General features: G+C 46.1%; 1 protein-coding gene across 2 annotated transcripts in view; it reads left to right on the top strand.

Annotated features, from left to right (window-relative positions):
* The first annotated feature begins 1,032 nt into the window (after positions 1 to 1,032).
* Positions 1,033 to 25,912, top strand: part of mapta (microtubule-associated protein tau a) — a 36,438-nt gene continuing 11,558 nt past the window's right edge. The window contains exons 1-12 of one of the 2 annotated variants that reach the window (XM_040134558.1): positions 1,033 to 1,089; positions 11,109 to 11,274; positions 16,245 to 16,331; positions 17,361 to 17,450; positions 19,221 to 19,241; positions 20,286 to 21,086; positions 21,569 to 21,603; positions 22,935 to 23,075; positions 23,537 to 23,603; positions 23,721 to 23,759; positions 23,968 to 24,221; positions 25,349 to 25,441. In XM_040134558.1, the coding sequence (XP_039990492.1) occupies positions 11,127 to 11,274; positions 16,245 to 16,331; positions 17,361 to 17,450; positions 19,221 to 19,241; positions 20,286 to 21,086; positions 21,569 to 21,603; positions 22,935 to 23,075; positions 23,537 to 23,603; positions 23,721 to 23,759; positions 23,968 to 24,221; positions 25,349 to 25,441 (1,776 nt within the window). In that variant the 5' untranslated portion in view covers positions 1,033 to 1,089; positions 11,109 to 11,126. The remainder of the gene's footprint in view (positions 1,090 to 11,108; positions 11,275 to 16,244; positions 16,332 to 17,360; positions 17,451 to 19,220; positions 19,242 to 20,285; positions 21,087 to 21,568; positions 21,604 to 22,934; positions 23,076 to 23,536; positions 23,604 to 23,720; positions 23,760 to 23,967; positions 24,222 to 25,348; positions 25,442 to 25,912) is intronic. The other variant, XM_040134559.1, reaches the window with a different exon arrangement.

The raw sequence follows: 25,912 nt of genomic DNA, 5'->3' as shown, positions 1-25,912 counted from the left end.
ATCATTGATCGCAACTGAAGCTAAGGCCCCATAGTTTCCATTAAAGAAGACAGAGCAGGGGGGGGGGGGCTGCAGTCAGGAAGTCAAAAATACCCAGGTCTTGAATCCAAGGCCCCCGTCCCGTTGTCTGTACACCGTGTTTCCCGTAATGAAGAGCTAAAAGCAATCCGGTTCACTCGACAGCGGCTGTGAGTAGCTGTTCTGGAGCTTTCGATCCTATCCCGTGGTCTTCCTCAGCAGGTTGTTAACCCAGTTGTCATGGAGAGAAAAAAGAAAGAAAGAAAGATAAAGAAAGAAAGAAAGAAAGAAAAGAAAGAAAGAAAGAAAGAAAGAAAGAAAGGAAGAAAGACTTGGAATTAGACGCAGCCCCATAACTCCCAGGAAACATGTCCCTAGTGGAAATACTCCGTTACAATTCTTAAGGAAAAAAGTATCAGCGGCGAAGTGTCCTTCAGGTATCAAAAGCGGAAGTAGTCGTTACGCGGATTGGCCCCTGTCAGTGTTTAATTCATTATGATGATGACTGTTGTGATTTTTACTGGGTCGTTACTGTCGACGTGTTAGTGCATGAGCTCCACGACCTGCTGCGCCCGGTCGAGGAGGCGCCGAAGAGTCCAGGTGCCTCCAAACGGCACTTCGGTACGGTACTTGAGTAAATGTACTTAGTTACATTCCACCACGGCCTCGGTGATACAAAGGAAACAAGGGACGTCCGCTAACTTTTGGCCACATACAGTGGCTTTTTTTTCCTCTCACACAGTTAAAATCGAACGGCGACCATTGGAAACTTGTTCAACACAGAGGAGCCGATATTTAACGTTTTCACGCGTCTTTGTTGACAGAACAAGTTCGCGCGACACACCGGGGGAGCCACTCGTCCCCGCACAGCTCCGCACTTCCGCGGCTCTTTGTTTACACCCCGCCGGACCGCGCGCTGCGGAGAGCAGACAGGTTGCATTTCGGGACAGCCCAGTCATCGCTCCGCTCCGCAGCGCCCCGCTCCGGCCTGCCCGCCGCACTGCGAGGAGACGCCGTGCGCGCCCGGTGACCGACTGCCGCCGAAGAGACAACACCGCCGTCTGCGCTCAGGTAAGACGAACCGGGCACTTCGGGCGTTATTCGACCGATCCGACCGCGGTGCGGCCGCGCCGACACGCCAGAGGCGAGCGGGCGACGAGCGAGCCCGACGCCGCGTCGTTGTTCTCCATCGGCATTCGTCTTGTCACTTCATATTTTTTGCATGAGGTGGGAGAGGTCGGGCCTTTCTGCGCGTTTCACGCATAGAAATATCACGCACATGAACGAGAGGCATTTTCCTCGCATCGTGTGTCCACGCGCAGCGGCTCGTTTCGCAGGGTTTCGGGCTTTTTTCTCTTTCCTTTTTTTTTTTTGTGTCTCTTCTGCTTCTTTTTCTTCTCCTCCCAGATCCAGGCTTTCATTGTGCGCGGTCTCCATCTTCATCGACCCTCATCCACAACAAACAGAGGCAAGCGTGTTTTCGTCGCGGCCACCATCGCCCCGGCGCCGGAGGAGCAGTGGCCTCCCATCCACCGCGGCACAGTGCGTGTTTTCTCAGCAATAACAACAAGAATACGAGTAGAAATGTCTCCATCCTCCTCCGGAACGGGTCCCGCTTTCGCCTCAGCCCCTCCGACGTTGCCCTGGCTCGCTGTAACGAGACTAATCCGCCAGAATATTTCTAATCTCATTATTAGAGGATCTCACGAGGACAACAATGCGATGTCATTTCTCTGATATTCACTCCAGTGTAGCGGCCACTTGTTTTCTTTGTGTCGTCTGATTTGAGCGCAGTGTGTGTGTGTGTGTGTGTGAATTTGGGGCTACGAGGACTCAGGTTTTAACGTTGCCCCCCCCCCTCCTCTCCTCTCTCCGTTATTCTGGATCTTTCGCTTCTCTCTTGCATCCGAGGGGCCTAAAGGGGTTTTCCTGGCAGCAGTAACCGGACTCCGTTTTTATGCCGTAACGTGAAATCCGGCATCTAAATCAACGCAGTGCTGTGTCGCACTCATTCACACCCGCGGCCCGCGACTGTAATTTCATTTTCTTGCATTATTTAGAGAGGCTGACGGTGATGGTGGTGATGTTGTAGGGAGTCGGGATGATGCGGCGCCTGTGCGCAAATGCCAAGCCCATTTTTCCCTGCGATCGGCGGCGGCGGAGAGCGTGGCGCACAGGCGCGCAGCGGCCCGAGCGGTGAACACATATGGGCTCTCCGGTAATCCGCCCGGGGTCAGCGGGCACTATGGGATCCGCGGTAGGCGCGGGAAAGTCTCTCACCGCGAACCCCTTTTTGTACCAAAAAAAAAAAAAAATGAAAACACAAGGGGGCTCAGCGCGCTGCCTGCGCGTGTCAGTGACAGTATTACCTGTGGTCTGGTCTGGATGGATTCAGTGGAATCCGGATCTCCCTCGGCTCGCGGACACACCCCTTTTCCCCCATGGGGATTCTGGGGGGGGGCATGTTGTAGTCTGTAACGGCAGCTGGAAGCCGTTCTGGCAGTGAGGAACGGAGGACGCCCCGGTGTCGTTGTCGTTTGTTTGGTTGTTCTTTTCTTCTTTTGGATAGACACAGGCGGCGCTCCGCTTCGGGTTGCTAGTGGAGAAATGCGTTGGTGTACACACGCGCGCACGCACGCACACACACGCACACACAGAGTGAGGTCTCACCGGGACCCCCCCCCCCTCCTCCAGAGAGCTGCTGAACTTGTTCAAATGAAAGGAAGGGGTCAGATTTTCCTTTTCTTTTTTTTAAATGGTCTTAATATAATACTCAGTTGCCCACGCGTCGAATTGCTGTAACCATCTCTCTCTCATGATGATACAACCTGACAGCAGTAGCCTCCATTTTACCTTTTTTTTTTTTTTAAAGAGCCCCCCCCCCGCGGCCTCTTTGTGTGGACAGTCTAAATGGCATCAAATCCAGGCTAGTTGGCTTTCAGCAGGACAGGGGCGCCTGGTGTTGGCCTACTTTTTGGGTTTTTTTTCCTCCTCCGCTATGGTCGGATTCAGCTACTGCCTCACTTTTCTGCTGTAACAAACTCAATTCACTGAGACGTGGGAACATCAACATCGATATCTCAGTCACGGGGAAACTGGACGGATAGAGGTCTAGAAGTTAGCCTCGGTCACCGGGATTAGCTTTTTGCACCTGTTCCGTAGTTCCCCGCAGATTTTACGTGATGTATTGCATTTCTGAAAGTTCACATTTCTTTGGCATTAAACCTTTTAATGTGGTAAAAAAATTTAACCTAAAAAAAAAAAACAAAAGCGAGATTTTTTTCGGTCCTGAATCTGTTTTGACCAAATCTGTAGTCAGTGCAATTCGGCTTCGTAGAGCAGCGTAAACATGGGTACGTGAATGTTGTATTAAAGAGCCACTCCGGTGATTACACCTCCGTAAGGTTAAGGGACGAGCATCGAAAAACAGAGATCAAAACTGAGGCAGAAGCCCAAAGATCCTGACTTTTAGTCCCTGGTATGAATCAAACTCCCGAAACCCTGGATCCTACATTTCCCATAACGCAACTCGAGCGTCTTTGATCTAATTCACATGTCTCGAACCCCATGCCACCAGTTTGTAGGGCGGGTCTCTCATTAAAGACCAGTAGACTCGTAGACAAGCTAACCCCCGTTGGACGAACGGCGTCGCTGGTTGTCTCCCGTTCCCCGAACCGACAGTCAGCCATTGGTTCACTGAAGTCCCCATCGCTCCCGGATCCTCACCACGCGTTTATCATCGTAACCAGGACCCTGAAGCCCCCCCGTTGCCGCATCGTAACACTGATTTACTGTACAGTTTTGAAGGCGCAGACAGATGATGTCAACCTGTCCTCGGTCTGCATTCATGACAGATTTCCGGTATTCCTTTGTTTAGACGGTCAATACCCGTCTCTGGACTCGATAAACACGGAAGGACTTTGAAAACACCGGGGACAACGATGGAAACAAGTCCAGGACGTTAATCCTTCAGTCCACAACAAAGTCCGATATGTGGAGTTTTTTCTAAATGTACTGTCAAGAAACCAAACCAAATTCACAGTCGTCCATCACGCAACCGAATTAAAACTGCAACGTGGTCTGGTTTGAATCAAGTCTGGCTTTGTCCCCCAAGATTCAGGCTGATTGTTGTGGTCGAGCCCTTGATTGAAACGGTCTCGCTTCTCGTTTCGGCTGCTGACTTCGTCGAGGCATCGCCCTCAACAACGCGGCCTCGAGCGTCGGCGCTAAGAAATGAGCCCACACCGAAGCGCTCCGACAAGCGAGGACTGACAGCGCACCGCGTTGTTGAGGGCTCAGGTTCAAAGGTGACTGCACCATTTCGGACGGACCCGCCTGAGCAGCTTAGGCTGGTGCGGCCTACAACATCTTAGATCACTTCTCTGCACTCCAGATTTTATATAAGTTATTCAGATTTACTCTGTTTGCCTCAGTTATCTGCTTCAGAGCTGAAGCAATTAGTCAATTAATCGTTTAGTCGATTGATTTTTGAGTCGTTTCTCTGGTTCCAGCTTCTTAAATGTGAGGACCTGCAGATTCTCTACGTGTTACGTGGTGGGAAACTAAATATATCTGGGTTTTGGGAAAAAAAAAAAAAAAAGGAAACAAATTTAAGATGTCACCTTGAGTTTGGGGAAATCGTGATGGACGACACTGAAAAGACAAAAAAAATGGAGAATACAATCAACGGATTGATTGACAATGAAAATAATCCTTAGTTGTGGCAATTTGGAAAAAACCAAACTAAGTTTGTTAGTATTCATTTCCCTGAATATTAGTTTATGTGACTTTTCAGCAGTTTTTTTTTTTTTGTTGTTGTACATTTTGTAAAGACGGATCGATTCCCAGGTTTATCCTCTGGCAAAACAATCCACTTTTCTCCACCCATGTGTGTTTTCACTGATGTGTACAGTAATAAAAAGAAACAACACACGATAGAGCTGAGAGCTGAGTCTCATGTCTGGCCCAGAAGAAGCTGTTCGGGCGCCTTTTTCCGGCGTCGTCGTCTCGTTGCGGAGAAGAAGAAATGCCCCAGCGGGGCCTCAATCTGCTCTGTTTTGCTCGGTTAATTGGCACCATGCTGACGGAGGACTCATTGCACCGGGACACCAGTGTGCGTGGCGGATCACGCTGCGTAGCTCCGGGTCCTGTGTACATATTTAAACAGGCGGCAGCTGGAGTATCAGATTACTTAACACTCCGCAGCGTGAAAACGCAAGAAGAAATCCTCCTAGGTTTTTAGACCCGACAGTGCGGGTCTCTTTCTCCTCTGCAGAGTGGAACTGAGAGTCTGGCACCGATTACGCAACCAACGTCTTCTTTCAAGCGGCTGCAACGTCTTTAAACTGGAAGGAGGATGTACTGATAGGTAGCAGGGTGTGGTGAACATCCTGGAGGTGTGAAAACAAAGATGTGTGTGTGTGTGTGTGTGTGTGGCTGCTGAGCAGGGAGCCACATGCGGGCCGGGCACCGCAAGACGTTTCCACTCCAGCACTTAGATGGAGGTCAAAATGGAAACGGGCTCCACCTTCGGCTCCTCCACCGCAGAGGCGGCCCACATTAGGAAGGTAGAGCCAGCCCGCCAGAGCGCGGAGAGAGGGAACCGCCAGGAAAGTAGGTCAGAGAGACGGAGGCAGTCGAGCGTGAGAGCAGCATCCCCGTCCCTCAGCTGAGCTCCTGGCAGCGCCGGTGAGCAGGCAGGCCCCTGCACAGCCTCAGACAACACCCCTTTGTTTTGGGGTTTGATCGGTTTCTGCACTGGAACGAATGATGCTGTGGAATCGATTAGTGCAATGACATAAAAACCAACCGACAATCTTGAGCGAAATATGCTCTGACTCCAGCTTCAGTGTGAGGATTTGCTGCTTTTCTCCCTTTGATATGTCTGCTTTGTTTTTTAACTGCAGCCCAGGCGATACAAGCAAATCTGAACACTGAAGCCTTCTGAGCTGCTGTTTGACATTTTGGAGAAAATCCCTTTAACATCGACCCTCCCCGAAGACACCGTACTTTTAAGGCCACAGCTGGATTCTGTGACATGCAGCCGAGCTGAAACAATAAGTCGATTGATCTAACTCCGCAGCTGGCGATTATCTTCGTCATCATGCTCGTTTCGTCAGTTAATCGTGTCTTGGTCCGGCCAGCACTCCAAAAATATTCAGTTTAAAATGATGCGAGGATTTGCTGCTTCACCGACGACGGAGACCATTTTCACGACAGATGAATCATTTCAATCATTTGTGTCTGAGGATTTCCCGCTTTTCTTTGTCCTATTTGATGAATATCTTCGGGTTTGGGACTGTTCCAACAAAACAAGCAGTTTTGAAGACGTGGCTTTGGTCATTCATCACTATTTGTTCTAGATAAAACCCTTTTGACATCCGCCCTTTCAAAGACACCGTATTATTGAGGCTTCAGCTGCATTCTCTGCCATTAGAGCTGCAACCATTAGCCGACTGATCGATCAGTCAGTGGCTGCAGCTGACGATTATGTTCATTCTCGTTCGATCTGTAGATTATTTCTTTGATTAATCTAATAATCGCTTGGTCTGGTGAATGTCCAAAAGCTCTAAGATCCCAAGATGATCAAATTGCTTGTTTTAAAATAATGTAAAACACAGAAAATCAGCAAATCCTCACTTTTTTTTTTCTTCTTTTTGCCGTTCTTGCCTGGTTTGATGACGGTGACAATTAATCGATTATCAAAAGTGATGATTATTAGTTTTCTGTTGATTTAATCAACTAATTGTTTCAGCTCTGGATTAATCATTTAGACCAAAACAACCATTTTGACGACGGACTGATTATTTAAGTAATTTCTCAAGCAAAAGTGAAGAGATTCTCTGGTTCTAGTGTCTGAAATGTGAGGGTTTCCCGCTTTTCTTGGTCATGTGACACCAATCGAGCATCTCTTATGTTGACTGTTGACTGTGGGTCTGACTAAACAAGCAGTTTTGAAGACGTCACCTTGGTCTCTGAGGTCCCGCGAGTGGAACTTTTGACTGTTTTCTGACATTTTATAGACTAATCAGGAAAATAATCCGCAGAATGTTTGAGCCGTTGGACCATCGCTTCTCGGTAAACCCACACGTCTTTGTAACTCAAAGCCCCCGTTTGTAAAGCGAACTGAAATAAACTCATCTGTAGAGTCAGGTCCGAGCTGAGGTCACCCTGGTGACGTCACTATGACATTTGAAGGGCTATTTTTTTCAGACCTGACAAAACTCCGCAAGTCCATTTCCGTATTTTGGCGTCGCACTTCCAGAGACCCGCGGTTTCGGCCTGCGTGTCTTGCCGCGTGCTCCTGGAGCTGTGTCGACATCCCCGTCGACCGTGCCCCTTGCAGAGCCGGGGGCCTGTGCCAAGATTACATTTTCACACGCCCCCGAGGGGAACAAGCTGCATCAGCAGACCTTTGAGCCCTTTCCCCCTCACGGAGCTGCGACAGAGACCGCTGTCGCCGTCCCTTTCTGCAGCAGGTGAAATTTTTGCTTGCGCGTTTTCGCCCCAGGGCAAATCGTCGAGAGGGTCCGGTCCTGTCGGCCTCGACGCAATGAGTGAAGAACTGATGTCTTCATAAATATAAAGGCTCTTAAGTTTTTTCAGAGTAGATTGGCTTAAATTCCAAGCCATGAAATCCCCCTGAAAAATGGCATTTTGTTCTTTACATGAGCAGTAAACCATCCCCCCCCGTAATATAACCATGACACAGACTAATCTACATTTCCTCTGTACATACAATTATCGACTGAGCGGTCCGGTTCTTATCAGCCTGGAGTTTGTTTGCTCTCTAATCGTCTGAGCTCCCGGATGCAGGGTGAACGGCCTCTCAGAGGGATTGTCTTCGCTGGCAAGGGTGCAGCTTTCCTCTTGTTTGGAGTCTGTGTTGTGTAACGCTACAATGGGAGTTTTGTCCGGGAGCTGTGTGTGAGGACTGAGAGTACGCTATTCATCGCAATTTCTATGGGACACACAAATGTCACTCTACCATTTGTAATTTATTGGGACCACCCCGTTTTAAAAAAATGCCGTTTAGCACTTTTTTTTTTTTTTTAAAGAATAGAACTGCTTTTATTCTATATTTTTCTTACTGTCAACAAATCCCACAAAAAAGACTAAAACCAACAATGCATTAGTCGGTCTCTCAGTACGCTCCGACTTCCCGTCCCCGTCCGTGGCTCTCAGCCCCAAGCCCAGCCTGGTTGAGACCCAGGAATCGCTGCCCACATCTCAGATTATTCCGCTCGCCTGTCTGGAGCACCGGCCGACCAATTTAGAGTTTTCTATGCAGGATTAAGATTAAGAATGGGGACGTCGTGTTCCTGCCTCGGAGCCAGGGGAATGACGAGAGCTATGGCGAGGAAAATGACCGCAGGCGTGGAGGGGATCGGTGCAGATGTGCAGGTTGTTGTAAGTCAGTTTACAGAAATAACAACTCCTACACTGAGTGACCTGCTACTAACAACCGCTACTCGCGTGCCAACTGAGAACAACGTTTGCGGGATGGACAAGCGACTTGCTACCGATTGGTCGGAGCGAAATAACCCCTGCCCCCTACCAAGCAGGAATTGGCTAACGTAAACTCAACGCCAGGCTGAGTAATGAAGCGAATCGAAAAGTCAAATCCTTGTGGTTATCAGACTCCCCTGAGCCCACTTGTCTGAAGCTGTAAAATCCTCAAAAACAGCTCACAGATAAATAGTTTTCAGCTGGTCACCGTAGCTTTTAGCAAGCGTTACTCAAACAGGAGGAAATAGAGCACTCGTTGGGGACTACTTTCAGCGGTGGATTAATCCACGTGTGTTGCTGTAGTGAGTGTTTACAGCAGCAGGACGGTGTGTGTGTGTGTGTGTGTGTGTGTGTGGGACCGAGTCAAATAAAATACAGTGTGTGTGTTCGTGGTGTCGAAGGAACATGTCACCCAGTGAAACAGAGATGTGTTTTAATAGTTTTTGGACAACAGTGGAGCAACTGTGGCTCAGAGGACGGAGATAGATCAGGCTTCGGACACGCAGACGATACTTGTTAGTAGGATCAGTTCATGTTTGCTTTGGGTGTTTTCATGGGATTTGTTGTCAATAAGTGAAATACAGAATGTGTGCCAGATTTGTCCCTTAACATTTTACGTTTTTGCTTCTTTGAGAAAATGACCCTCTCCCTTGTCCTTTTATGAAAGTGTTCTCTCCCCCGATCTAGTTGCCACTTCTGTCCCCTCCGTGATGTCTGCGCTGAGTCTGGAACGCTGCTTATAAACGTCCAAGGTCAGAAGATACGAAGGTGCACAGACGGGAGGTCACGCGGCTGAGCCAAGTGTGGCTTTAGGGTCGGTTTTACAGGGCGGAGTAACCACAGCAACAGTTGAGGCATTGCTGCGTGTAAGGGGACATTTGCATCGGGCGCCGTCGCGGCGCGGCACGGTGTTCAAAGAAAAGCCGAAAGAGCACCGGGGGGTGGAAGAAGCACTCGGATCCTTTACTTGAGTAAAAACAGCAATACAACAACGTACAACAGTTCTCCAAGACAAGTGCGAGTCCTGCATTGAAAATACAGAAGTATTACCAGAAAAATCTGCTTAAAGCATCAAAAGTAAAAAGTACTTGGCTCCTGTAACTGACAGATTATTATAAATGACGAAACGGTCACAAGATAAATCCGTGGGGTCGTGAGATGTCTAATGGGAGAGGAAAGAAGAAAAAAAGTCTTGCTTCACAGATCTGTTTTCGTTCTTTGGACTTTTATCTAATCTTTGCTTCTTTGTGAAATATTGGATCATTTTTTCCTCTCTGTGCCTCAAAAGTTATTTCAAAAGGGGAGAAGTCTCTTCGGTGAATCCTCCAACAACTTGTGGACATCTGAAATGAGAAAAGGGGCCTCAACTAAATGCTATTTTGCCCAAAAAGGTTGGGGAACCACTGGTTCAATCTTAAAACTGTGTCGTATTTTATAACCTGATCACATGTTTTTAATGTAAAATCTTAATCTGTAAAATAACGCATCGCTGTAACGCTCAGATAAATGTAGTGCAGTAAAAAGCACAAATTTCCCCCTGAAATGTAGAGGAGAAGAAGTTTAGGATGGGAGGGAGAAGGACCTGAAGATTTGACGTAGGTGCAGTTCTTGACTGAAATTACTTTCCATCACTTGCATAGGAACAATGCGGATTCGGTTCCAGGTCTAATGTAATTTTGACCCATGATAATTTTGTATACTGATGGCATAAACTATCTTTTGGTTTTGGCTTTAAGCAGAACCTCTGGGAGATTAAACAGAGTCGTCTTTATGTGCCAAAGTGGGCATGAGGGTGAAAATAAAGATCAGACGCTGGCAAATCTGCATCGCCATACAAACACGGAAAGAGCAGTTTGGATGCCGAGACTGATTATGCCATAAGCTCTCTGCTCTGGCTCGGGTTGTAAATTTGTCTGTGTGTGTGTGTGTGTGTGTGTGTGTGTGAGATAGTGAGAGTAATTGTGTGAGAGGGCAGTGAAAAAAAATATGATTCAAGCTGAAAACTGCTGATGTAACCAGAGGCTTGGGTTTAATCTGATATGTAATCCTCTTTTCATGAGATTAGATGCAGTTCTCACGTCGCCTGTTGAGGGAGCACGTCAGGACTGCGAACGCCTATTTCCCGTGGTACAGTTCGATTCTGCTGAAATGCGAATGAAACGCAAGCGCCGCACCTTTTGTAAAATTTGTCGCAGGCTGGACGGGTTCAGAGGTGGGCGGCGGTTGTTTAGAGAGTGCAGCTCATCACTCAGTGAGCACAGCGTGCACATGAGCAGAGGGGACTATTTTTATCTGTGAGGCTGTAACATGAAGCACCGACCCCACGCCAGGATGTATAAATAACTGGTTTTCACAGACACAGTGTCTGTTTACATTTCCAGGTGACGGACTGGGCTCTGCGCACCGGAAGACAGAGTGTCCACGAAGTACGTCATCGGGATATTTAATCTTTAAAACCAGGCGTTTGTCCTTGTCTAACCTGTCACATGTTCGAAACCGGTAAATGTGACACATCCTGGACAGTTTGACTCCGTCCTGGTCCTCGTTTACTGAACTCGCTTTGGGTTGTGCTCCTTTTGCAGCCTGACCTGCGACTGGCAATGGACTACGCGAGCAACGCCTCGAACAGCTACAGTTCTGGAGACGCCATGAGCGCCTCCTTAGCCAACATGACCGTCAACGACCAGCGCCACCAGGAGAACGGGGTCCAGGTGGGACACAGAAGCCCCGGAGACGCCACAATGAAAGGTCAGACATGCTGGTGCAGCCAGCAAAGCGCTGCTTCCTTAGTTAACGTTTTCCAATGAATATAAAAACTTGATTTTTGTGACGGTAAACGTGCAGCACGCAGAAAAAGATGACGTAATGGCAAAGACATCATTAGCAGTGTCTTCCTATCATCACCCATAGCGATGGGTGGGTCAACTCTGATGTCCTGGCCAGACCCGATCCAAAAAACCCACACTCCCCAACACCGAGAGATGGGCCACAAATTTTAGCAAAAACCAACGGAAAGTGTCTTTGATAAGGGTCTTTTTCCACCGTGACCTTCCAGAACAGTTTCAGTGCTCCTGGTCTTAGGTTCTCCGGAACCTACTGGGGGCTCTGAACGCCACGCTTCCAAGAGACCATCCCTCATTGGGTGTTTTGACGGTGGCGAAGGACGGCGCCGAGAGACATTTCTCCGAGGGCTTGCATTTTTGTTCAGCTGGGTTGAGACCCGGTGACTGTGAATAACATGTGCTGTTCAGCCCGCACACGCACATTTTCCAAGGCTTCAACAAATTTGCAAACCTAATAAGGTTCCCCCCGAATCAAAGTCTGAGCCTGGAACAAATTGTCCCATGTCGTCATGTGCAGAAACCAGAGTTCCTGTGCATTTAAAGTCCAACATGAATAATATGTGAGGAGAATAAGATGCATCGGTGTCTAAATGGAAGAAAAAATGCAGGCTAATCTGTCAGTCTCCTCAGTTTTCTGTGTAGCTCTGGATGTATGTTAATCTCCCAATAATCCTTATACAAGACAAACATCACCTGCAGCGGTTAAGGCTACAGTTGGCATTTGTTTCTATTGTTTATGTTTGATAACTGGGCTTGAAGATATGGTTGAAACCATTATAACAACATTAAAAAAGGGTTGTTTTTTTTTTCAGTGTGCACCAAAATTACATATAAAATAATCAGTGGAACTATCACTTCGTTTACTGCATATTTGAAAAATGATGATAAATAGCCGTGTAAATGAACAACAGTGCAAGTTAATTTTTCAATTGCTTAAATTTTCAATGGAGATCTGAATGGTTATGAAAATACTCAAAGATTAGGCCACAGTCATCGTAGGTGGATCATAGGTGTGGCTGATGTGGTTGAAACTGTTTATAACAACATTAACAGACATTTTTCAATAGATCGTTTCCATACAATGTGGCAAATGGTCACAAAATCATAGTATTGATCAAACTGATGTTTACGAAGGGATGAACTGCGAACCAGGTTTATGCAAGCATGAGACCAGATGCTTCACATGTGTGGAACGAACTCTCCAGTAACTAATTATGTTAGTTTTGATAAAAGTTCATCGGGATTTATTTAACAAAAAATTTGTAGAATAATCAAATCATGTCAAGACAATAAGATTCCACCGAAAGTTCGACTTCAGTATAACATCAGATACACAACTGTGAGACTGCGCCTGTAAAAATACACGCACACATTGGGATCGGTGGAGTGGTTACCCAACCAGTGAAATTAGAAGGGTCTGTAGCATGAGGGGGGAGAAAAGGACGAAAAGTTTTAGGCCCAGATTTAAAAATCTCAGTTGAGGCTGCTTCCCGAATGAGGCTGCTTCGCCTGATAGGGAATCTCTGAGCCGTTAAGTAACCGGCATCAAGAGAACGTAAAGGTCATGATGGAGTAAATGGTGAAATAAGACTGTGTATATATATATATATATATATATATATATATACGTAACATTAGCGTTTATAATCGGTATATAAAGGTTTAATAAATGTTTATAACGCACTTTTATGCAGTTTGTTACCTGATTTAAGGTCTTCAAGTGTTTATTGATGGTAATTCTCTACAACTGTAACTCCTCCCGTGAAGCAGCCATAACTAGATACTGTTGTATAAACAGATAACAAAGGACACTATAAAGTAACAGTTGTAATTACACAAAACATTTTATATTTGTTGAAAATACCGTACATTCATACACGCGCTGCTTAAAACTACATCGTAATGTCTTTTAAACCATTAAATGCATTGCTTATAAAGTAGGTCATAAGTGGGGGGGGGGGTTCAAGTATAGTGCTACAGATTTTTAATCATATGACCCAGCTGATTTATGGGTAAACCTTGGGGTCCACGGGTCAAAGGTCAACACAACCCAAGCCACTCATGGCTCCATGTTAAGGTTTTAATCCAGGGACATATTCTGAAATGTTCTCAAAGAGAAGCATTTAAATTTCCCCATACTGTTTCCTAAAAGTCACTGCAGTCTGTCTGTGAAGAGCCGGGGCGGAGGCCGGGACCCAGAGTTTCAACTGTGCTTTGTTGTAATCCCTCTTTACATAATGGACACAAGACATGCTTGACTGGGCCTGAGTGCCTGACTGCAGCTGCACTGCGCTCTGTAATCCAGGCATCTGGGTCAGACCCCCTCAGAACGAGGCCTGTCTCCGTCCTGAGCCACTGTTCGCTACCAATTCAGTTCATACACAATCGGGCTTTTGATGCTGCACGGAAAACATCGACTTTTTAACGGGGGTATTTGATGACTGAGAGGATTATTGACGTGAAAACGGCAAATAAACGTCAAGGCAAGTGCCCTGTTTGTTGGAGTTTGTAAAATAAATAATTAGAGTCCTGACAGCTGGTAGCTAATAATCACTTTCGGGCCTATCAGCAATGTGTTTCCCTCTTTCTCATCCCCACCAACCGTACGGCCCATTAGTGCGTAGCCTAGCTTTCCCCAGCTTACAGCCCTCACTAGTGCAGTCGTTCTCCCTGTTTCCATTCTCCATCATCTCGCACACAAACGGGAGGCGGCGCACAGAGCCGGGTCCCTCTGCGGCGGCAAACAGCTCGGTTGCCAACAGCGAAGCGCAGAGTGAGTATCCCATCCCGTCCCGTCGGAGGAGACGTAGCTGGGTAGAGGATATGCGCAGGTAGGGGTGGTAGCTCAGCGGTAGTACTTGTAGTGTAGTTAGTTGTGTGGTTGCGGTTGTTTTAATGAAGTGTAGAACATTATTTGTGTTTTATGGGTTCGGTTAAAAGATGGTTTAGTTATTTCATGTCAAAAATATGCATAATGTCGTTGGGAAATCCTTTTCCCTACTGCATCTCAAAGGCCCTTTTTTTTAGCTTCAGATATGAATATTAGATTAGATTTTAGATTTCACAGTAACTCTTCTATTTGTAATTGAAGGAATATTTCGTGTGAACGTGCGTATTCGAAAAATACGATGGATTATATAGATCTGGGAAACTGTGTTTAGTAGAAGGGGGAAACTGAAAAAGTACAACAAACCCCTTTACTCAAATCAGCTTTTAGTCCGGTCAAAAAAAATAGTCACTCACCTCTCTGACTTTGTAGGAGTTTGAGGGTCGAGACCTAGAACGTGAAATATCTACAGAAAGCATCATAACCAATAAACAACACAGGCAACAATTTAGCCTCCTCCCCCACCGAAGGAGAGCGGGACACAACCAAACACTGCTTTGACCAGACTTAGAATCGGATTCGGGGGGGTAATCAGCTGACCGTTAGGTCTGTCCAGACCGGGGGTCATGATATGTTGGTTTTCACCCCCCCCACAGGGTGTGGCTGGTTGACATCTCCTTCACTTTCCCGGTGGTCTTTGTTGCCGCTGATGATTCTCGTTCAGATCTCACGGGCAGTAAATGGCAGCGTGCGTCCAAGTCTGCGATACCCGGATTATTCTGACGGCTGTGATATTTTTCTGGCTTGATGGGGGAAAAAAAAAAAAAAAAAAAACTTCAAACCCGTGGCAACAATCAATCGCTGACAGCCAAAGAAATAATGAAATTCCATATCGACGCTAAACAGTCATTTCACCCGACTAAAAAGGAGCATCATCCGCTTTGCTTGTATCTGGTAGCTTTCACTTGTCAGCCGTAAACATGTAAAACGATAAAACCGGTTAATTTAGGCAGATTCACACGTACAGGTTTTCCCTTTTCATGCCCAGTAGCCGACAAACATAAACGCAGCGCTAGTTGCAGCCACTTTCAGCCTGGGCAGAGGCCTGATCAGCTCTAACTGAAGACACCGGCGCAGAAGGGGCCCAGAGCCTGCAAAGTACAGTTCGCCTGTGAAAGCTGCACCGTTTTCTAACCGGGTCCCAGTCCGGTTAAAAACCAGCGGAAGAAGCACACACGCTTAAAAACGGAAACGTCTTCATGGGAAATAACCCAGAGTCTTTGGCAGAAGACGATGTGACCGCGTTGGACGCCGTGATGACTGTATGGCTGCCGAGTTGGCCGTGTGAGGGTTAAAACTACCGTGAGTCGACAACGTAGCGCTACGTTTATAGACTTTGGGTTCGACTGCGTTGAACGACTTTGGCTGATGTGGCGCCTCCGTGTCTGGTTTTCAGGCGATTGTGACTTGGACGTTTACATGAACAGCGGGTTCAAAGTTGGGACGCGGTAGTTACGGTGACTCCGATGTGACGTGAACGCGGCGCAAGTCCTGGCCTCAGAGGTCTAATGAGCCAGGACCGTTGAAAACACCTGCGCGGATGCGAAGGGCCTCCGTTGTCCCGCAGGTTACTGTAGTCTTCTGTCGTGTTTTATCGTTGTAATGCTTCTAGCTGTGTAACATGAACGCTAAAAGCATCCCGCTGCATGTTTTAGAAGTTCCTGTGAATGTATTATTATCTAAAAACATTATTAGTCATTCCCAATATATTGTAACATTATTTAAAAATCAAGGTACTTGCTCAAAAAGGGTGTCATATTAACTTTTGTCCTAATTGGTCTGCCTTAAACGTTTAGCATCATCTGCCTTAAGACACATCAAATCGCTTCAGTCTGAAGTGTTTCAGGCTGTTTCCAAGGTTTTAACCATTTTTATTCCACAGCTCCCGCCAACAGTAGATGTGGTTGACTTTTACCAGTCTCACCTGTTGCCGGTTTTCTTCCGCCATTACCCTCAAGCTTGACTTCCAGTTTGCCTTTAATACGCAGAAAATGAAGCGGCGCCTGGTGAAAATGGGGCGAAATCTGCGTCTGAACTCTCTCAGCCGGAGAGCTGTGGCGACGAGGTGCAACCTGGTACGCCCGCTCCTGTCATGAAGCTTGAAAACCAAAGAATGGATTAACGCAAATCACCCCTTATTTAACACGTTTGAGTTTGTGTGCAGAATATCAGCTCATCTCTCCTCCTTTGCAAATAACTTTCCTTTGTTTTCCAGAGATATAATTGCAGAAAGCTTGATCTTGGTTTGTCCATTTTCCTCCACCTCACGGCTTTTTATTTTTATTTTTTTTATTTTCAGCCTCCCAACCCCTACACCTGGTTTCCTGCCTGATGCTAATGTCTGCTTTAAACCTGCTAATTTGTCTTAAATGTATAACCTACTGGCGATGGTGGGGGACCTGTGGCTGTGCCGTCTTTACAAACAAAGTGCAGTGAGAGCCTATTACCCGGCGAACATGCGGAGCCGCAGATCGGTGACTAACATGGAGAACACCGGCTCTCCGTTTCCTGCAGGAATTAGCCACGGTAGCTCCATTCCAGTCGGGGTCAAGCGGGCTTTGATCATAAATACCGAGAGTGACAGCTTGTCCGAAGGGTAGTGAGAAGGGAGGGTAATCGGGTTGAAAGGGCCCCTTGATGTGTTCAGCAGCTCCCGAGTGTGTGAACGCGAGAAATACCGCAAGTGACCCGTCGCAGCGAAGACGAGGTCAGGGGTAGATTCAGCTGAGCTAAAACTTGAGGAAAAGTGTCAGATTAGGGGGAGATTTGGAGTTCAACGACTCCCGTTTTCTCCTCATTAAGCGACATATCAGGACCCCCCCCTTCATTCACTGAGCAACTGCAACACCAACACGCTTCTTAAGTAACTGCAGTTTAGCAATTCCTCATTCTGGACATGCTTAAAGCTGCCTGGATTACTTCTGCCTGTGTTAGCACTACCTTGCTGTTTTTATATTTCTATTGTATTTATTTTCGTTTGCTATATTTGATGTATTTTGAGGGCGCGGACCCCTGGAAGTCTAGCGCCCGCTGTGGTGGTAGCTAACGGGGATCCAATTACATAAACATCCAATAAACTAACTGACATCCATTTTATCCTACAGCGGAGACGTCTGCAGAGGCAGGCGGTGCTGAAGCCGCGCCCGAGCTCTCGCAAACGCAGGGCGCCCCGTGCGAAGACGAGGGGCGGCTTGGTATGCCTCCTGTCTTTGAGCGCTTGCCTCTTTTCGGCTGCTTGCGCATTGGCTTGTTTTTCTAGCATCTTTTCTCCAGAATCGTTTGACACTTCGGGACATATGCATACTCGCTTTCGTGCCGAGAGAAAGATGACCGGTACCACTAAATATGAAGCTGCAGCCGGCGGCCAGTTAGCTTAGCTTAGCATAAAGACTGGAAAGAAGGGGGGAACGGCTAGCCCGGCTCTGTCCAAGGGCGCAAAATCAGCCTACCGGCACCTCTGAAGGTCGCTGATTAACACCGGTGGGTGTTATTTTATTCAGTAACGAGTAGGGCTGCACCTATTAATTAATTTCTCGATTGATCAATGAGTCGTTTGTTCTAGAAAACATCAGAAAGCAATGAAAAGTGCCCATCGCAAAGTTAAATTCAAAGCACCTTTGATGGAGCTGTGCTGAGTAATGTAAGTAAAGTAAGTAGTGTAGGTACTGAGACTAACCATTATTTTCCTTATTGTCCTGTCTGTCGATTAATTTATTACTCGTTTAGTCTATAAAATGTCAGGACTTTGTGAAAACTGTCCAAATCAGTTTCTCAGTCGTCAAACGTCTCGTTCGACCAACAGTCCAAAACTCAAAGATATTCCGTTTACGGTGGATTAAATTGGAGAAAAGCAGCAAATCAACTAACATGTTGTATCTTATTCAGGTGATATACAGCACAAACCATGGTGTAAAGACGATCTGTGACTTTACGAGGGGTTTCCTAGTTTCGGACTATTACTTGGCCGAGAGCAGTAACTCCCTGAAGTCTTGCTGTCATCTTGAAGCCGCAGAAGAAATAGTCCGGCAGATAACCCCTCCCTCCGTAAAGCCACTGGTTTTTCACGTCTACTCTTTCAGGCTGTATCCCCCTGCTCCCAGTCTCTGTGCTAAGCTAAGCCAACCGGCTGCTAACTGTAGCTTCGTGTTGAACTTGATGTCGAACCTCTCGTCTGACTCTCGGCAAGAAAGCACAGAAACGTATTTTCCAAAATGTCAGACTGTTGCTTCACGTTTTGAGACCAAAGCAGCCTGCTGCTCTTGTGTTTGTCCTGATTGTAAAATGAGGCTTACTGTCTTTTTCTTTCAGCATCACGATTTTGGGGGAAAATGTGTGTTTGGGTTTGTTTTTTTCTCTTTGGCTTCTTTCTACTTTTCTTTTTTTTCTTTTTTCTCACGCTTGCTCCGACGGTTAATACTCTGCTCCTTCCAGAGCTGCAGCACGATCATAAGCAGACTCGAGAGGCAAACATGTCCACATGTCCTTTTTTTTTAAATAAACAAATAGATGGCGACGTCCTGGCTATTTCAGAATCGGGGCGATGGCCAAACCACAGGCAGGATTTGAGGCTCCTGTGATCTGTTAAACAGATGCGCTGCTCCCGGTCATGGAGAACGCCAGAATAATGTTAAAAACAGCTGAGGTACCACATTGAGCACCAGCTTAGGTGCGGTACTGCTGCACCGTGCAAGACTTAAATAAAAACTGCGTGGAAACCTGATCGTGCTCCGTGCCTTTGCATATTCACCCCTATGATTTTGAATGATGTATTTATCTGTTATTTGCTTTATAATTTGAATTCTACTTAATTTGCCTTTTTTTTTTTTTAACCGAGGACACGCTGTGTGTGGGCTTTGTATTGATTTCTTTGCAGTGAGTGCATCATGTGTGTGATGAATGACAGACACTCATTACTGACCATGCTCTTGTGTCTTTCCATGTCTTTCATCATGTTCAATCAGCAGCAGCAGGAGCGGCTTCGACAGGTAGGCTGTTTTATGTTCTATTGATCGCACCTAGGCTGTGTTTATTTACTGCAGGAGATAGATATGAAAGCGCTTGTAACTCCGGGAGGACAAAAACTAACTCAGAGGGGAAGGAGCTGTTCTCTGCAATCAGTTTTTTTTTTTTTTTTTATAGTATTTTCCATATAGATTTATTATATTGTTCTGGGACAGTGTATCAAAGAGTCTGGTGTGTCCCACCTGAATAATTAAAGACTTGTACAGAGTTTCAATATAATATTTCCCTCAGGAGCTGGTGGAGACCAAAGACAGAGCTAAAAGGAGAATGAGTGCAACTCTGAATGAACGATCTTGTTGCTGTGTGTGCAAAAAGGCAATTGTTGAACTTTCCGCAATAACTTTATAAGGCGAAGAAAGTAATTTTAACAGTAATAAAATTACTATTGAACTACTATTGATAATAATTGAATTCATTAATGTATAATGGCTTATTTAAATGTATCAACTGATTATCATTAAACGCTGTCCGAGTTTATTATTACTACACTGGCGCACTCCAGACTCCGTACTGTACAGATTTTTTTTTTTCACAGCTCCTTCGTATTTTTGCTCTGTTGCTGCAAAAAAATCGACTTCAAAGCTGAAGTCTCTCGGGAAGAATGTACTATGTTGCACAGACAGCAGCAGCGCAGAAAGACTTCATATCACATTTTCATCACCTTTTTACAATGGAAATGCATATTTCAGTGGTCTGTTGTTCATTATGTTCACTGGAATGCATCATCTGTTGTCTATCCGCCCAGTGTGATGCATTACTGTCCATTTCCATTTCATTTTATTTTGATGTGAACTCAAGTATTTTCTTTACAAACCGACCACCGTTAATCACGTCTCAGTTCATGCGTCTTGCATATCACCTTTTGTAGATCCCTTTTTTATGGTTAATGAAAGAGTGTTTTGTTTTCCTTATGGACATGACTTCTTTTTTTTTTCTTTTGTTTCAATGGGGAGATGGCAAACAAGTGCTGTGAATGTCATCATTAATCTGCTTTCCAAACAAATTAGCAAAGCCTGGTACTGGAGTCCACAGTGAGTTCGAGTTTGCGGGCCACGGATCAAAGCCTGCAGTAGATGGAGCCGTTGGGGAGGGCGTTGACTTCATGGGAGCTTCCTGCTCCCAGGACCCAGGAAACGAGGCGGTGGGAGAGTGTGGGAAGAGACTGAGCGACTCTTTATGGGCCTCCGAAGACCTCAGCTGCAGGTCAGAGATCAGACGAGATGTGCAGGCCAACAGGGGGAGCCCAGAGTGGGCCGGAGCCGTGGACTCTCAGAGAGCCATCAGCCTTGACGCCTCAGAGTGCCCGACTGAAATGAGCAATCTGTCCGGGACGTCTTTGGTCAGGAGCATGGCTTTGGAAGACCTCACATCCATCGGAGACCGAAGCTTGTGGGTTACTCAAGGAGAGGAGCTCGTCTCTGAACAAATAAAAGATGGACTGACTGCTGGCGGAGCAGCTTTAAAGTCCTGCAGTGACTCTGGAAGCAGAAATATCACTCCAGAAACACAGACCGCCCAGACCCAAAGTCTCACACAATCTAGCTTGGATTCTCATTCAGAAGATCTTCGTCCAGCAAATGGCAGTAGGAACATTTCCAAGGAGGATAGCCTTTTAAACAAAATGCCATCCGACACGACAGATGAAAGCAGCAGCAGTGACTCATCGTTACATAGGGCCCACTATTCAAAGCCTGACATTTCTAGTGACTCAGACATGAGGAGCTGTGTGGCTCAGACCACCGGTACCGCCGAGCCCCCCCAAAGCGCTCCAGCCAGAAAGTCTTTGGTGCCGGTCGCTATTGTCAAAGGTCTGTTTGCTGTCATATTCACCAGTTCAGAACCAGCCCTCTTCAGTTAACCGCTTCCACTTGTTTGATTTCCAGCGCAGCTTCTACTGTCTGTTATGCGGCACTCTCCCTCCGAGTTTTTTCTATGGACGTTAACTTTGACCCGAGGGGAAGCTTGTTGTCCTCCCTCCCCACTTTAGCTTTTTGTTTCGTCTCTCCATCTCCGCTCACTCTGTCGGTTATGCAGCCCCAGAAAAGCCACTTTGTTGATTTCAACGTTCACCATGTGCGCATTTTGTGTCACGTTGCATGCTGCATTCCCTACATCACCAGTTTCACTTCATTTTTTTTTTTTTTTGCCATGTGAATGTAAGTAGACACACATTTAGAGGCAACAGGTCTTACTTTATTTCACTTGGGTGGATCTAAAAGAGAAAATATAGATATAAACTTTGAATAAAATGTGTCAACATCTAAGGTCTGGTTCCCTCTTCTTTCCGTAGCTCAAGCAAAGATGGATAACGGTTCCTCAGAGAAGGTATGTGGGGTAAACCAAGGGTTTTATCGAAGTTTTGTCTGTCATTTCTTTTATCACTATACATTTTAAAGGATGATTCTTATTTATTAAAACCTGCGTCTTATTTTTGTCGTTTCGTCCATCTTTTCGCTAAAAAGGAGTCAGATAGGAAAACAAACATCTGCAGCAGACTATTCGACAGGTTGTTTTTTTAAAAAAAAGAAAACCCAGGTTAGACAAAACTCCATTATAAACATCCATTACAGTTTACAGGATGATGTCCTGCTTCAACTTTCGCCTACGCTACTTGCCGTACTTGTGCTCACAGTTTTCCTGGGCAATGAGGGATTATTCCCAGCGTTTTGAGACTGTGCTCACAAGAAAGACAGAATTAGCTGTTTGTTTTAAATGCCTAAAACAACAAGGGCCCATGGTGGTCGTGTGGATCATGACTGTTGGTCCGTCGGGAACAAAGGTGGAGGAAGTTTCGTGTCGTTATTGGCGCCACAAAACCTCTAACAGGAGGTTAGTCAGCAAAGTTTGTGACCTGGACACAAGAAACCGCTGTTCGCTTTTAGCTTCCTCAACATTGTCAACATTGGTTTCTTTCAATCAACTTCCCCCAACCTTAAAGGAACAGTTTTATATTTTTAATAATATACTTATTTGCTTTTCTCGCTGAGAGTTAGATGAGAAAATTGATACCACTCTCACGTCTGTACAGTATACGTGGAGCTGCAGCCAGCGCCTGGTTAGCCTAGCTTAGCATAAAGACAGGAAACAGGTCGGAAACAGCCTAGCCTGGCTCCGTCCAAAGGCAAGAACATCCACCTGCCAGCACCAGACTGTTTCCGGAAGTCTTCCTGGGAAACCCCTGGCCAAGAGAAAAAGTCCACCAACCCCCCATAAAACAGGACAGAGCCAGGCTAGCGGTATCTGTTTTCAGTCTTTATGCTAGGCAAAGCTAATTGTCGCCTGTTATCAGACAGATATGAGAATGAATTAACTCCTTTACCAAAGTTTCAATCCAATCCCTTCAGGCGAGTTGTTTTTGTCCATAAACAAAACTTAACCATTGGTGGTTGCAGCGTTTTGCCCTGTCAGCCTTAATAGTTGCAGCACCGTCGTATTGCTATTACTTTGGTGAGCACGGTGTTACCACAGCCGTTAGAAATGATGGCCAGAGCTTCAAAAATAAGACCAAAACCAGAACCATCCTTTAGCATTGTATCCACCAGGCAATTTCAGTCTTTTCCATCATTTTTAATTTGTTAAATTATTCCTCTGTTTTAATGGTCATTGTCATCAGCACTTTTTGTTTTTCATTCATTTTTCCTCTTCACGAAAAAAAGACTCAAACCGCCACCAAACCAACCTCTTCCCTTAAAAGACCATCCATAGTCACCAAGGGCACCAAAACACTCGCTTCCTCCCGAAACGGCCACAGCTCCATCCCCATTAAAGCCAGCAGCACAGGGCCCAGGCAGCCCGGAGTAAGTACAGGCCCGAATGCGGCTTAGAGCTTAGACCTGAGCTGAGCTCAGGTTTTTTTTTTAGAAGGATGGATGGACTGATGATGGATTTGCTTGACCCTCACCGATTGACTCTTGTTTGAGAGGTCAAAGAAAAATAACCACTGAGGAGGTTTTTCAGAAGCTTGACTGCGCTCAAACCTGCACCGGCTTCTTTTTCCTTTTTCTGTCAGTTATCACAACCACTAAACAAAAAGCTCGTCCATTCATCACTCAGTACAGTTTGACACTCACGTTTGCTGAGCCAGATTAGAATGAGTTGTAAAAGTTTTGTGTGATGACTGTGTCCAAGCCTGCCTTGATTACTGACCTACGCTAAGCGCTGAATGACAGTAGAGTAGAAGCAGCTGCAGCCTTCTGAGGCAAAGTCAGCATCGCTGCTGAGAACTAATTTGCTGTTCGGCTGTGTTGCTGATTTCCAGGGTGTCGGTGGTGCAAAATCTCAAGCCCCAGGAGCCAAAACCTCTGCAAGACCTGCAGCTCAACCAGGTACGGAATAAGGATTTTGACGCTTTAGTATTAATTCTTTTAATTTTGATTTATATAATTTTATAAGGAGTAAGATTTAAAGATTACTTACGATGTGTCTAATTTTTTGTGATACAGCTAGTGCCAAGAAACCTCCCACTCCAAAAAATGAAAAAGGTAAAAAAAAAAAAAAAAAAAAAAGGTATAGAAAATGCACAAATCTTTAGAGACCACCTTCAGCCTCGCATGGATCAAACTTCGTCAGCTTTTAGCCAAGATAGCACTTAGTGCGTTTTTATTTTTATGAGTTATTATGATTTATTTTCCCCAATGACCATCGACATGTTTAAAAACCTTTGACCCGTTGCTTCTCCGAATGCTTAAGACACCAAGAGCGGACAGAGCAGCCCCGGTACTCCCAAGTCCCCCTCTAGCCAAGCACTTTCTGCGAAGGCGGCAGCTGAGGCCAACAAAGTGAAGAAGGTGGCGCTGGTGCGTTCCACGCCCAAGTCCCCGGGCTCGCTGAAGGGCCGCCCGCCGGCTCCTCTGGCCGCTGCAGCGCCGATGCCGGACCTGAAGAACGTCAGGTCCAAGATCGGCTCCACAGAAAACATCAAACACCAGCCTGGGGGTGGAAAGGTAACCCGACTCTGACTCTAACTGTTACACCCTGTCCACCTCATGCTGCATACGGTCCGAGGCTCTGCCGCTCTGTGCAGACGGGAGTTTTAGATGCAAAAAAGGAAAAAAATAATCTCATTGTTAGATTTGAACCTCAGCAGGCAGGTCCAGAGGTCTACTGTTTCTTTCCAGAGCAGATGCTGGACTGTGTATCGCCCCTCATCCTAGACATGCGCAGTCCTGCACCACACAGTTTCTGACATTTCCTGGTGAAAAGCACGTGACATTAACTCTCACATTTAAGAAACAACAGATAAAATAGGAATTTTACCACAAGCCTCGTGTAGAATTTGAGGAAAATAATACTCTTATGTCTGCACTGCAAATATGTAGCTGGAGCAGGCAACCAGTTAGCCTAGCTTAGCATACGGACCGGAAACGGGGCTAAACGGCTAGCCTGGCCCTGTCCAGCGGTCACAGAGTTACTGCTTGCAGCCAAAAAAACAGTCACAAGCACATAATTGCCAAATCGAGTTGTTTAGATAATCTGAATAAACCTTTGGCTTGTTTACAACCTCTCTGATAGCGCCACTGCTCTTGTTTCTGCACGGCCGGACACTGTTCGTCTTCCCAGACCTCAGTAATTGGTTTAGTGTTCATCATAACTGGTAGAAATAATGGCCAAAATGACACGAATAAAACTCAAGATGCAGTAAACCGGAATTATCCTTTATCGGGGCCAGTTTCAACTTCGAAGGCCAATTTATAACTAACTCATCTCCTAATATGAGAATGTCTTTATCTTACTGAGGTTTCAGTGGCAGATCAACGAAGAAAAGATGAGCCTGAAAATGGTTTCTTCCCGTTCCCCTTCCGGCTGCAGTGACTACCTCCCTGTATTTGGGTCCTGCTTTCTTCCTCCTCGTCAATATTCGGCTGCTAAAGGAAATGGGAGGAAATTTGAACATAGTCAGAGTGCAAACATCTCGTTCCTCACATAGCATGAGTTTACACAGACCGCTGCAACGCGTGCTGACGCCTCCCTCAGAGCCAGTAGGGTCCATTTCTCTCAGGCTTCACAGCTCATGTGTCACATAATCGTCTACACTCTAAATTCTAAAAGCTGACGTTTTTCGTTCTTCCAGGTGCAAATCCTCGAGCAGAGGGTGGACTATAGTAATGTCCAGTCTAAGTGCGGCTCCAAAGACAATGTCAAACATGTACCCGGTGGCGGCAATGTGAGTAGCTGAGGGGTGAACTCAAACACCAGACTCTTGAGTATCTCTGCAGTTATGATCCTCAGAACCAACTTTTGGTAAAAAGCAAGTGCCCTCTTGTTTGTGCTCTTCGTGTTTAAACACACGATCAGAAGATGGACTTGGCATCTGCACGGTCACAGTCTGCTCGGTAATCAATAATAAGACGGTGAAATATTCAGGTCTTTTTTAGTTCTGAGCTCTGAACACTGAAAGCTCGAGGTGCACTTAGACGGAGGCCGAGTGCGTTGATGCGTTAAAGCTTCTGTAATATTTGATTGGTTATGATACTGTATCAGTTTCCTTGCGTGGCCATTTTTGTGTGTTAAAATACAGCAAAACGTACACGAGCAATATTCAACCGCGTGGGGAAACTCGCACATGGTCTCACCTGTCCTGGTTGAAAATTACCCAGCAGATCTTTTCAAAGTGCACTAGAAGCCTCGTGTCTTA

Source organism: Xiphias gladius, chromosome 9 (assembly GCF_016859285.1).
Source record: "Xiphias gladius isolate SHS-SW01 ecotype Sanya breed wild chromosome 9, ASM1685928v1, whole genome shotgun sequence".
Taxonomy (NCBI): Eukaryota; Metazoa; Chordata; class Actinopteri; order Istiophoriformes; family Xiphiidae; genus Xiphias; species Xiphias gladius.
The sequence above is the reverse complement of the archived record's forward strand: the minus strand, read 5'-3'. Positions and strand labels throughout refer to the sequence as shown.